This window comes from Motacilla alba, chromosome 4 (genome assembly GCF_015832195.1).
Source record: "Motacilla alba alba isolate MOTALB_02 chromosome 4, Motacilla_alba_V1.0_pri, whole genome shotgun sequence".
NCBI classification, from domain to species: Eukaryota; Metazoa; Chordata; class Aves; order Passeriformes; family Motacillidae; genus Motacilla; species Motacilla alba.
The window spans coordinates 51956404-51969516 of record NC_052019.1 but is presented as its reverse complement, the minus strand read 5'-3'; the positions used below and the strand labels follow the sequence as shown (position 1 = coordinate 51969516).

General features: G+C 43.3%; 1 protein-coding gene across 4 annotated transcripts in view; it reads left to right on the top strand.

Annotated features, from left to right (window-relative positions):
• Nucleotides 1-3892: 3892 nt before the first annotated feature.
• GRID2 (glutamate ionotropic receptor delta type subunit 2) overlaps nucleotides 3893-13113 on the top strand; it is a 678754-nt gene continuing 669533 nt past the window's right edge. For all 4 annotated transcript variants that reach the window (XR_005256716.1, XM_038134923.1, XM_038134925.1 and 1 more), the window contains exon 1: nucleotides 3893-4075. Coding sequence is in view for 3 of the 4 variants with exons in the window: in XM_038134923.1 (XP_037990851.1) it covers nucleotides 3988-4075 (88 nt within the window). In the remaining variant the exon portion in view is untranslated. The remainder of the gene's footprint in view (nucleotides 4076-13113) is intronic.

The following is a 13113-nucleotide window of genomic DNA, read 5'->3' as shown; positions in this document are numbered from 1 at the left end:
CAAAATGGAAGGTTTTAAGTGTGCCTGTCCTATCACCATATGAATTTCTTCAAATACCTGAAGGATCTCCTGGGACTTAGAACTAAACAAACAAGAAGTTGACCTCTGCATGATCAGAGCTGCTTGTATAGCCAAAGAGATGGGAAAAGGGGCATGATATTATCAAAATTAAGGCTTTAGATGACTGAAAAGCAGGTGCAACTTTTGAGTTTAGCTCTCTCTCCTCTGTAGACAGAAGCTCAGGTCCCAGGCTGGTTTGTTTGAGGTAGCAGGGTGTTATATGTGGGTGTGAGGCAACAAACTTTAGATAGACACATTTGCCCCCCACTGCCTCTGTATTACAAGAACATCCTCTCTTTGCTGTTCCTCCAGGGGCGGCATTAATGTGCAGCACTGTAACAGCTGATGAGTGGAAACAAGCTGGAAACACACTGGAGCCAGGCTACTGGAAAGAAGACAACCACTCCCCGTTGGCAGAAACCAGGGCTGGTTGCTGGTGGCACTTCTCCCACAGAGGCCCGCGGTGGAGCTGGAGTGACGCTGATGGAACTGAGGGTGTTTGGAAAGGAAGCTTTAGTGAAGGAAGACTGGTATGGCTGAAACCTGTGGGACTTAAGCTTCCACAGTGCCCAAGGCAGCTGTCACTGAAGCCCTGAGCATTGGTGCTTATGGCTTTTTAGGGGCCTGAATGTGTCCATTATTTTTTAGGATATTTTCACAGTATTGGTAACTCCTTGGTTCTGAAATTCTTTCTTTCCCCTAGCTTTAACTTGTAGCAAATTTTTTTATATCTGAATAGAAAAGACAACTATTCTTTTTCAATATTTTTATGATACCTTGAACTAGCCACATAGCATGAGATTTTTTTTTCACTCTGTTTGAATGAGTGACACAAGTTTTTGTTTTTAATGAGTATTAAAGAGAATGGAAATGAAAATTACTTTATCTCTGTGGTGGATGCATATTAAGTCAACAATATGTTCATTATTAAACTTTATTTCACTTTATTTTTAAAATTTATTTCAGTCTCTTTCAAATTTTTACATTGTGTTCTTCACCACTGGAATTATTATTTCAAACTCCACTCAAAATTACTTTTTCATTAGTTAGAGGGTATTTGTGAGCTACAAACTCTTGGCTGTCTCTTATATTCTGTTATATGTGTCTACAGACTTTTGCAAAAAATTCCATTTAGCGTGGCCAGTTCAGGGTACTATATGCTTTAAAGAGTCAGTAAGGATATCTGGTTCCTAGATAAGGCCTCAAATTCTTAGTAATATCTAAACTGAGGATTAAAAAGTTATAATTTTCCGAAGGTTTCCATTACATTTCCTATTCTGCCTACTGTGCATTGTACATTATTAAAGAATACTGCTCTGACATGCCCCCCAAAGAAGTGAATTAACATTTCTTGTGAACTCTCTTCTTTTGTGAAGAAGTAATAATGACTCAAGCAGCTGAAAAAGTTTCTCAGATGAATTGAAATTTATTACTTGTAACATTAATGCCCATTACATTTACTGATACTGTGCATAAATTGTCATTTTTAGGAAAAAAACCACTATTTTTTACTTTGCCCTTATTGATAACATCTGTGACTTGTACAGACGATAGGGACAAATGCAGCATGTGAGTGAGACATAATTTGTGAGACTTTAGCTTCCCACTGCTCATCTATTGTTCTCTTTACATACCTTTTCTTTTGTCTTTAAAGCAATTCCAGTTGTGATTTGTTTCAGCTCTTAGAAGAGAATCCATTCTAACCTGTGAAAAGATGAGCCCCGACTTGTGCTTTGGATTGGGTTTAAAGCATTTTGAGTGCTACCACTTGTTGAGAAGTTCTCACCTTCCAAGGTGGACCAAAGCAAAGTCAAAATGGCTGCTGGTGCTTCTTCTTGATGGTGTTGGTTACTTGGGTTTGCTTTGTTTTCGTATTTCTTGTGGTAGAGTTAATTATCTTGCCATTGGTTTAGTTTAGCTTTTCTTGAAAAGCTGATTTCTCTCTCTTGAGCTAAATCCTTAAATTTTATAGGCACACAACTGTTTTTGCCAACCAGTCCCACAGCTGAAAGAAGACATAAGCAAGTCAGGAGAAAGACGAGAAATTTACAAGTTTGGTATGATGGAACTTAGAAGTGTTATAACTAAGAAGATGCCTTCAAAAGAGATTCCTTATGAAGAAAATGGTTTGATCAACCTTTTGATCTGTTGACTGCCAGGACTTATCAATGGTTCATGGGAGTTTGGGATATAACTACTATGTTATGAGCAATTCTTTGATTTCTCCTTTCTGTCTCTAGTGGGACTAGAAAAATCAAAGTCAGAAAAAAGTGAATTAAGACATAAAGTGGGGATTTAGACTGTTTTATAGGAACATACTTAACCTCTGTGTACAATTCTCTGTCTGTGTAATGGGGATAATGTATTTAAACCACAGCACGAGAAGTCTGAGGATTAATCGGTTAATGAATTCATAGAACCCTGAGCATGAAAAGTGTGCTCTAAATGTTTCCCATAGAAATTTCTCCATTACCTAAAGAGAGAGGAAGAAAAAAAGCTAATTCACTGCTTTAAAGAGCTGTGCAAAATTCCATCAAGAACATAGATAATTAAAGTAATATTAATAGATTTTTAGGTCTTCATTTTTCCCCTAGAGGCCAGGTGTCCCTGATTTTTTTTTTTCCTTTTCCCCTTCAAGTAATGTCCCTGACTCAGTTGTCAAAGACTGAGAAGCAGAAGTGCCTGTCTAGCTTCGAACTTGATCCCCACGGTGGAGTTACAAGGTTAAATAAATGGGGTGGTTTTTATTATTATTATTTTAAATTGAACATAACACTTCAAAAAGATTTTCTCTCCCCCCTCCCCCAATGTATTTTTAGGCTGTATGCACTCTTGCCTATGTCTGTTCCTTAGTCCCAGCTGAAGATTTCAAGGGAGACGAGGGCTCTATATTGTTTCTCCCTTGTATTGCAGATAGGGGGAGGAGGTGGTTATTAGAGAGAAGCGCTCTCACTCGCTCGCTCTCTCCGTTTCTCCCTCTCTGGCTGATAGCACTTATCTCTCGCTCTCTCTCCTTCTCCTAGGTGATCCATTTCTAGGCAACGTGCTGGCTGGTGCTGGAGCTGCCAGCTCTCTCTGCATCCCACCAGCAAAGCAGGATCCAAAAGCAACCTGCAGACCATCATCTGCTTTCCTCTGCCTCGCTCCGGGTACTCCTCCTATCGCTTCTGCCCTGTCCAACCACCACCTTGCGCGACAGAGACAGCACGCTGGGCTCCATTGGCAGATTTATTATTTTTTTTTTCTCCAGTTGTGGGAAGCGATTTTTCTAACCGAAGGGTGGGGGGAAATCTCTGCATTACTATCTGCATTACCTTGAAGTTCACTTTGTTTTTTGGCCTCCGGGGGGGCTTTTCCTGCAGGAATCTGGCTGCTGGGAGCGGGATCGCCTGCTCCCTCGGTCGCCCGCTCCTCCCACCTCGCTGAAGGCGAGCTATTTGCTGCGGGCTCCTGGGGCTTCTCTGGCCAAGAGGGTTTGTGGGTGTCTGCTCGTGTGTGCGTGTCTGCTCGTGTGTGCGCGCGTGTGTCTGTGTGTGAGCGTGTGCGTGGTGTGGGTTGGAAGTTGCTGTGCAGCAGCGGGACCGAGCGGATCCCTGGACCCGGCGGAAGGATGGGGATTGTCTGACCAGCAGAGGCGTCTGCTGCCCGCGGCGGCGCCCGGGCTGGATGGATTTGCTGCCGGCGCTCCCAGCAATTCTGGTGCTGCTCAGGAGCCCCGCGAAGTGACGCGGGGTTTCGCCGAGGAGAGAAGCGCTCGGAGCCCCGGGCTCGCTCCCTGACCAGCCGCGGCTCTGCGCCAGCCATCGGGATTTACACGCTCCTCCGGCTGCACCTCAAACTCTTGGGCTTCCTGCGCTGCACTGTCCTCCGCGCCAGCACCGTTTGGCGAAGAGATCTGTTGTTATAAAGCCTGGACCTCCGGAGGACATGGAAGTTTTCTCCCTCATCCTGATCGTGTCCGTCTGTTGGACTCGAACCTGGAAAGCGGCGATTGCAGATTCAATCATTCATATCGGTAAGGGGGTGCTGCGCCTGCTGGTGCTGCTGGACACTTTTCCAGCTCTCCTTTGCAACCTTTCCTCTCTTGGAAGGCTTTTACCCCTCCCCCGTAGCCCCCACTCTCTTTTATCGCTTGCTCGCTTGCTTTTTTTTTTTTGTTGTTTAGTCCTCTCTTATAATTGCTTTCCACCAGGACCTCAGGCGTCCTCTTTTTCCCCTACTGCGCTGTGTAAAGGTTTCTTGGCGGCGGGCTATGTGCGTGCTTTAGACCTTGAGGTTTTGATGAGGCTGATGATGGGGGCGCCCAGGGCTCGGGCACTTCCCCGGTTCCTCCCCGCCGCCCCTCAGCTTCAGCCTGCTTTCCCCTTGCCCCGGCTCGCCCTCAGCCGGGGGACACCCCACGCCTCCCCGTGTTCCTCACACCAGGGTGACAGCCACGCGAAGCCCCCACCCCCCACACTTTTCCTTCCTTCACACCCCCCTCCCCGCCTTCCTCTCCCGCGGCGGAACAGGTGGTTTGGCAACGTGAGCGCTTCCCCTGCCGCGGGCGGGGGCGGGGGGCTCCGGCCGTCCGGCACCCCCTTCCCGGCCGCCACCCCGCCGGCCCCGTCTGCGCCTCCCGGAGCCGCCGCTCCCGGCAAGGGCAGCGGCCTCCCTTCCGCCCCGGGGGCAGGGGGCAGCTCGGGTTGACGCCGGTGCGCGGCGATGCCCTCACTCCCCGCCGCCCGTGCCCCCTCGCTCCCCGTTATCCTGAGCCATCTCCGGCACGGCTGCCCTCCCACTCGGCGGGCGCATCCCTGGGAAGCGCCGAGCCCCGCTCGGTTCCCGCGACTGGCGAGAGCGGGTGGCCCCCCTGCGCCGGCCGGGGATGCGCGGGGAGGGAGAAGAGCGGAGATGGGGAGAGGAGGGCGCTTCCCCCGCGGCCGCTCGCCCATCTGCAGGCACCGCACGCAGGCGGAGCGGGGGCGGGCGGGCGGCCGGCGCCGCGCTGCCCCGGGGAAGGTGCATTTCGGGGCAGGGTCCCGCCGGGGTTTTGGGGAGGTTCCTGGGGCGGTGCCGACCCCGGCTGCGGGGCAGCTGCCGCTCTCCCCAGGGTTGGCTTTATAAATATGTCTGCCGGTGCTTGTCGTGGGGATCCGTAGCGGGTTTCTGTGAAAGGGGAAGCGAGGAGAGCGTTTGGGAAGCGCGGCCGTCAGGAGCTTTCCTGCAGGACCAATTTTTGGGGCAGCGGTGCGCCAGCCCTCCGTGTAGCTGTCCCCGAGCCTAGAAGCCACCGCTCCCCTTAGGTACCGCAACTTTACAGGGGTCAGTCCTTTTGGCTGTGAGAGACTGGAGCAGCAAATACTGCACGGGGAGGTAGCGCTCTATGCCCTCCTTTTAAAGGGAGAAGGACTTTTTAAATTCTTCCCAGTTGCAGACTCTTAAAGCGACACTAGGAGACAGTTACGTCTTAGGGTTTCTTTCTTAAGAGCTTGTAAGAAACGGTTACATCCTAGGATTTGGGGGGAAATTTTGACTGTGTAGCATATGAGTAGCTTCTTTGCAATCCACTGTCGCCCATCCTCCTGGCTAAAGCAGCGCTGCTGGGCGAGCCGTGTGCCTTTGCACTACCGTCAGGGGAGACGATAGCTTTTCTCCCCTCGTGTTAATGAGAATTTATTTGGTTTACTTGTTTTATATGATAAATGCAACACATTTTAATTAATTTTTAATAATGCTGTAAGTGATTAGATACATCAACACAGTAAATCCTCATTGAAAGCAAAAAAAAAGCCCAACAACCCAAACTAGCAGAGCCAAAGCAGTTGCTTCTCACACAATTTGTCTTGAGAGACAATTAGTACAGTTGACAAGGGGATTAGCTCTTTTTATAGACTGGTTTATGCTGCCATGAAAATGGCAAACTATATAACTTGTACACAGAGTTTTACATCTACTAAAAAGAATACTCTGAAAATAAATTACCTGAAATCAGAACTAACAGTAAATGAGTACGCAGCTAAATATTCCAAGTTGTACAGCTCACAGATGTAAATTTGGCCCCAAGTAACACCACACAGTATTTTGTGACTCGATCTTCTGACCCCTTTTTGCTTTCTTCCACTTGTATAAAATAAATTCATGCATAAAATATTTAGGCATAAGCAATAAACTGTATTTATTTAAATGAGTGAGAAAAAGCAGTAGCAGGGTACTCTATGAAGAAATTAACTACAGAGGAGCTCACAAAGCCAAAGAAAAAACCAAAATGCTCAGTTCAGGGAAAAAGAAATACTACCAGAGGTTGTTCTGATGCCTTAGGCAACAGACAGAATAAATGAATTATCTTTTTTTCGTTCTGCTAAGATATTCAAGTGGAAAATATTTTCCCATGTTTGAGAGGGGCAGATGGTCATAAGAAATAACATGTTACCTATGCATACTCTTTTCCTAATAGTACATACTTTTTTCAATATAATGCACAAACTCTCTTGCTTGCCTGCATATTGTTTAATGTGTTTCCTGTAAAACTATGCTTTCTGTCTCAAAGTATTTTATCAGTCCTCTCTCAGACAATGCCAAAAAATGTTACCATTTAGTGAGTAGACACTAACGACTTGGTGATGTCAGTGGGAGGGATACAGTGACTGGTATCTACGATAATGCCTTTTCATATTCCTGTCTTCTGTGTACAAATTCTGCTTTTGATCTCTAGAGAAGGTCTGTGCATATGTACATGTGCACATTTAAAAAGAAAGGTTTTCCTGTATTGTATTTTAAACATCGGTAGAGCTGCTTACAGCCTGTATGTTTCTGCTGCTCTGCTATTATAAATAGGAACTGGCAGTTCAGAAAGACTACATTAAGCACTCTTGTGAAAATGGTGAAATGAATCGACTCCACTATAATTTTCCTTACCCTTATATAAAAAAAGAAAGGGGCAGGGTTACCATGTCAAAACTGTGCAATCCTGTATTATGCTGCTTCTCTCAGCCCATGCATTGATTGAGTAATTTCATCAGTCCCACATTACTTGATTGCTTAGAAGTTTCCTAATGATCTGTATGCTGTAGGAAGAATCTGAAAGTCGTGAGTGGAATGGTAATGATTCTGTGTTTTATGAGGCTATTCAAAAAGTCGCTCTGATTTATGTAGCTCGAAAGCTCCCAAGTCTTTGAGATTAGCCACGCTGCCTGATATTTCCTTCATACATCAGTCGTCCCACACTCCCCACTCCCTAAACAGGAGTTTAGAACAGTGTTTTAATTAAGCAGGGATTAGGTGGCATTCCTTGTCAACCGCACAATTTGAGTGTGCTTTCTATCTTCTACTGCTGATAGGCAGATGCTTTTATATTTTGTACTTAGTACTCATTATTTTCCCTTGATAAATTCACAGTAATACATCTGCTCATGCTTATGGATTTCCTGTTGTGCCTATAGAAATGCATAGGCAGATGTATGTGTATTAGGTGCTGCAAAATCACCTAGGGCAGCAGGCACATAGTGCGGTACAAAAGTTTTGCTGAAAAAATACTCTACAGTATTTTTGAAGGCTAATCTACTTCAACCTCCCTGATTGCCTTAAGTTGGTTTTTATGTTTATCAGTAACTTTAGTCATACACAGTCAACTGTGTACTGCCCTTGGCTTTTTTATTTTTAATGGAAATTTCATAAATATAGTTATGTATTTATATGCTTCTACATATAATTATGCATTTGGTTTTAATATATTTATAGATACCATTTTTTCTTCCTGGGAGAGAAAATCAGTTCTGCCCTTACCTTACTCCTCTCAGCTTTTAGACTTTGTAGGCCAGGACTGCTGCATTCCTTTTGTTGGACAAGTTCCCAGCATTGCTGGGTCCTGAGTTTTGGCTCACACCTTTAAGCTCTTCCGTACCATGGTTAATAATATCAAGGCAATTCCAGCATGGGGTCTATTGCTTGTTTCTTCTCTTGGTGTTGGTGGTGACTAAAATGTAATTTTTTCTGTAAAAAGGAAAGGGGTTCTTGTTGTTTGGTGCAATGCCTGTCTCATTTCTTCTTGTAAGCTGATGTGCTACAGTGCAGCTGGGGTTGTGTTGTGAATTGGTAATAGGAATTTAATTTGCTGTGCTATTGGTGAAGCTTCATTAGGAGGTATGTAGTGTATGCCACTAACTGTTCATTACAGTAGTCTCATATACATTTGTAAAGCATGAGAGAAGCAAGCAAAACAGATTTATTAAAAACAAATAAATCTCTGTGTGCCTGTAGTGTCTGCAGGGGTGCACTCAGGTCCCTGCTGTCCCTGCTCTAGGATGTTAGAAGGTTCCTTGCTTATTTTAAACGCGCCTCTGAGTGAGGACCTGGAACCCAGTGTGCTGGGGCTGAGCAGCCAGGAGGCTCTATTAGTAACTGTGTTCTACTTAAATGCTCAGCCTGCCTGACAAACTCTCTGCTTCTGTGTGCCTTATTTCTGGAACACTTTCCCAGGTGCTTCGATTGGTGGCAGCGCTTCAGGCCTGTAATGTGTGTTAGTTACTCTGTAGCTAAAGAGGGATGACTTTGCACACCGTAGATTAGGGCTTGCCATCATCCAAAGGCATGTTTGCCATTAGGTGTCACTGCTTTCTGGAGTGTTTCTTAGTCATCAGCAGGGCCTGATCCAGAGTCTGTCATAATCCAGGTGAGTGGCTAAGTTGACTTCAGAAGATTTTAGACTGAGCCTGTGGATTGCTGACCGCAGCAGGCAGCTCCTTTTCATGTTCTTAAATAACTCTTAGTGTTATATCAGGTTCTTTGTCCTTGATAAAGGCAGAGGAAAAAAAAAATCAACCATCCGTTTTCAAGTGGTGCCCTAACAAATGTCTGACGTGGCAATCACTGCCGCTGCTCTGTGCTTTCACATGACTACTTATGGATGCACTGAGCCTTTATTCTCACAATGCCATCTTTTCAAAAACACACTGGAGAAAAATCTTTCAAGACCGTGACTACATAAACCTACCAACTAAGGTTCATTTAACTTAATGAACAAAGGCATTAAGTATGGTTCTTTTCCACTCCCTGGCCCTGGAAAGCAAGTGGTATTGGCAAGAGATGACTTCTGTAAGCCATTAGGTTACTCCCTAGATATAGACTTGAACTTACATCATTTTATTCCATTTGATATATAGCTATCTATAATCTGCCATGACAGCCTGGTTTTGGCTGAAATTTATTGGAGGCTTTTCCCTTTTGAGTTGAGGTTTGTATTTTCACTCTTTGTTATTGCTACTCCACTGCTTAATTTTTTATTTTTTTTTCAGCACAGTAAGAAATGGTTTTAGAAACAGTTCATGTGAAAGAGTAGTTCTATTTGGCTATTGTTTTCTAATAAATTTTCTTAATTACCTGGTTTATATATGAGAAGATGATAACACTCTTTCCATCTACACACACACACTCCAAACATATTTTTGTTTTTTATCTTCAGGGTTTAAAAACTTACTCGGCACAGATATTTACCATTCATGTTTGGACTTAGAAGTTACCAATAAGAAAAGGAAATAATATTCTAATATTTTGAGTAATTATAAGAAAATGATCAAACTTTGAGAACACATTTTGCACATAAATTATGATACATAATATGCGCCAAAGATTGATTTCAGGTGATACATTAGTAATGAGGCAAATTCAGATATCTTTCTGCATCTGCAAATTCAGTTGTCACTTTTCTTTTTTTTTCTTTTTTCAGTTAGATTTGAATTCCAGAAGTAGTCAGTTGTTATCTAAGCTCATGAAATTTTGAAGAAAACCTTGATTTGAGATTCAGGCTTTGCTTGTGTGTCAAAGCAGCTCCACACCTGTGCATCCTATAAACCTACAGTCCAGTTCATGGCTCTGCTCTTGCTCATACCCATCTATGAGAGCCCCAGATACAGTTTGTGCTACCTAGAAGTGCCAGGAGACAAGTATGACTGTCACAGCCCAAGAACAAAGCACAACCAGGGTTGTCAGGGTTGCTGCACCCTGACAGAGTGGCTGGGAGCTGCTCATCACAGCTCACGTTTTTTTGATGTGTTGTGTATGCCAGGCTTGCAGTGTAGCCACTGGCTTCCTACAGGGCTTCCTGCACAGAGATGCACTTCCTCTCCTTCTGTGGGGTTACATTATCCTCCTGCACCGTGTATTATGTCCATGAGGACGTAGCTGCTGCCCTGTTGCTTGCAGTAGTTACCAAAATGAGCTACACTGGCCTTTTTCGGAGTAATGTTGACCGTGGCTTTGGCTCACCTAGGCTGGCAGACTGTATTGGAAAAGGTGCAATACTGAGGGGGTGCAGTGTGACATGTGGCATGGGATGTGTGCCCAATGCATATTGGATATGTTTGGTGGAGTGCTGGTTAATCCATCCTCAACATCAGGTAAGGAAGGCCTGGGCAAAGCCTTCTGGGCAGAGCTTTTAGCTGGCTTGTGCATTTGAAGCAGCGCGTAGGGAAGAGGAAGTGCTGTTGTCACCCACTACAGAGGCAGAATATAATTGTGTGTTATTGTCATAATAATTTAAACATCTAGACTGAAATGGAAGCATTTAGAGGAAGAGTGAGTGAGGAAAATGTGTCTTTCTTGCTGTATCTTTGTGGATTTCCCAGGAGCACCATCAGGGCGGTTTCCTCTGCTGTTCTTCTATACAAGTGTCAGGCTTTGGTTTCTGGTTGTTGTTGGCCAAGCAGTTGTGAGAACTGATGGAGTAAGGGAAAGATTCTTCTGTGTCTGCAACCACTATAATTAATAAAGGCTTATGTGACTTGGAGAGTCATAAGTGATCTAACAGGGAGGACTCAGGCTGAAATTGAAGGTTAGGAAATGAAATGTGCTGGTGTTTGGATGACAGTTCTGAAATCTGTCAAGGGAGCGTGTTTGATGTCGTGCACTGCTGTAATTTTGTAAGGTTCGGAATTTATGTCCTAGTTTCAGTGATAATATACTTAATTCAGAGAAGGAGGTATTTTGTGTTCAGTATTGTACCGCAGAGTGTACTTCAGCTGGAGAGACTTCTCCCTGCTTTGGTCTGGGACTCACCACAAAAGCTTGAGGAAGGTATATTCTGAGAGCTGTAAGTGCTGCATTAAATAAAAAAAAAAAAGGAAAAAGAAAAAAAAAAATAAGAGAGAAGTGCTCATAAAAAGTGACACTTCCTTAATGAGAAAGGATAATAGAGTAACTACAGCATTTCTGTGTAGCATTAAAGTTATAGTGGAAGAGATGGTACAGAGACTATTACTCTAGTTTTAGTCAACTGTAAATGGATAGATTTGTAAGAGCAGGGTTAGATGTAAAGTAGATTTCCATTATACACATTAGTTGTGGAATGATGGGGGGAGTAGGGTAGAAAAGAAAAGATGAAAGGGAAAAAGTTTCTTGGAAGTTGTGCTGGGTTTATCTGACAAGCTCTATACTCAAGAGGAAATTGAAAAAGAAAATGAGTAAAAATGCAAGGAGGGGAAGAAAATAAGATATCAAAGGCAAAAACCACTAGTTCTGTCTGTTTCTATTTCTTTGGGAGCTGTATAATGTTCCTCTAAATGCTATGCTCAATGGAAAAGTCCTGAACCAGAAAGGGAAAAAAATGTCAGGATAAGAATTTAAATGAGGAGTTATATGTGTATTTTAATGTATCAGATAACACTCTGTGCTGAAATGCTAATTATTCCTAATTGTTATATTTGCTTTACCCATGAATAAAATATCACGTATCTAATAAAATATGCAGTGAAAATAACTGTAAAATTCCTCTTGGAGCCTTTCATGCAGATTTAAAGGATTTAATACCTTATTTTTTCATTGCTTTTTAAAACATTAACTTTCTGTAATCAGTTGGATTGCTAAGGCCAATATCCAGTGAACCTAACAATAATTGCTTGTTTTGCAGAACAATTTTTTGTTAGTCCAACCATATCTTTCTCAGAGGCTTAAATCAAGTTGGTGATTTCATTATAATAATTTACTTGTGATAAATCAAAATCAAATAGCACCGCTCCAGTGCTGTGGAAAGGAGCCTCAGAGGAGAGCTCTGAAGAGAGCAGAGGGTGGCAGAACAGCAGACCTGAATACCGGGCTTGGATTTGCTGTGCCAAATTTTATCGTACACAGATGTATCAGTTTTGCAAACTCAGTTTTAAATAGAGAAATGTGACTTTGCACAGGGCAGGCTTCCCTGCCTTGGGATGCCAACTCCAGACCTGTGTTTGGGACCCAAACCTGATGACAGACTTGCTTTGGTTTTAAAGCATGCAGGAACTCATCTCAGTCAAGCTCAGGCTCCTGAGTCTTTGGGATGTTTTGGAGATGTCAGTTGTATTTCTCAGGTGCCGGGACAGTACTTCAGAGTTCTCTCACTGATTACAGTCAGTATTAAAACTTGTCTGGCTGGGCTGAAAGCACACAGTGGGGGTGTCTCCACACCAAACACTGTTGAGCAAGGATGTTTCTTTTTGTGTATCCTTTGCCTTCTTGCAGTCTTTATAGTGTTCAATTAAAACATTTGAGAAATATTTTAAAACCATTTCATGTACTAGAGGGTTGTCAAAGGGAAGAATACAGTAGAAAAGACACAGTTCTTGCTCAGCGAAGCCACTGTAGAGTAGTGGCAGGGTGTGGCCAGGGCGCAGTGTGGACTTGCACTGTTAAATGCAAGTGAAAGTGATAGCTATTTTAGGTCATATTAAAATACATTAATTGCTCTCTTTCACTGTTTCTATTAGTTTCTTTCTCTCTCATATTCCAGGCTTATGGCAAGAAGTTGTGATGGTCACTGTGTTCTATGCTCTTAAATATTTGCTTTTAATGTCCAGTAAGGAAAAAGTTAAACACGCCATAACACAGATAGCTATTATTTGAATAAAACTGTTTTTTCTCTGGAAATTTCTCTGGAATTTCACTTACTTGACCTCTTTTGAGGTCAAATACACCTCAAAAAGTTGATTATAATTCTTAAAAGTAGTCTTCCTTTGGCTTTCCTCTTTGTGAATAAATATGCTGAAGCAGTATTTAAGTATATCCACTAATGCATTTGCTATAAATATCTTTAAAATTTTACTATTC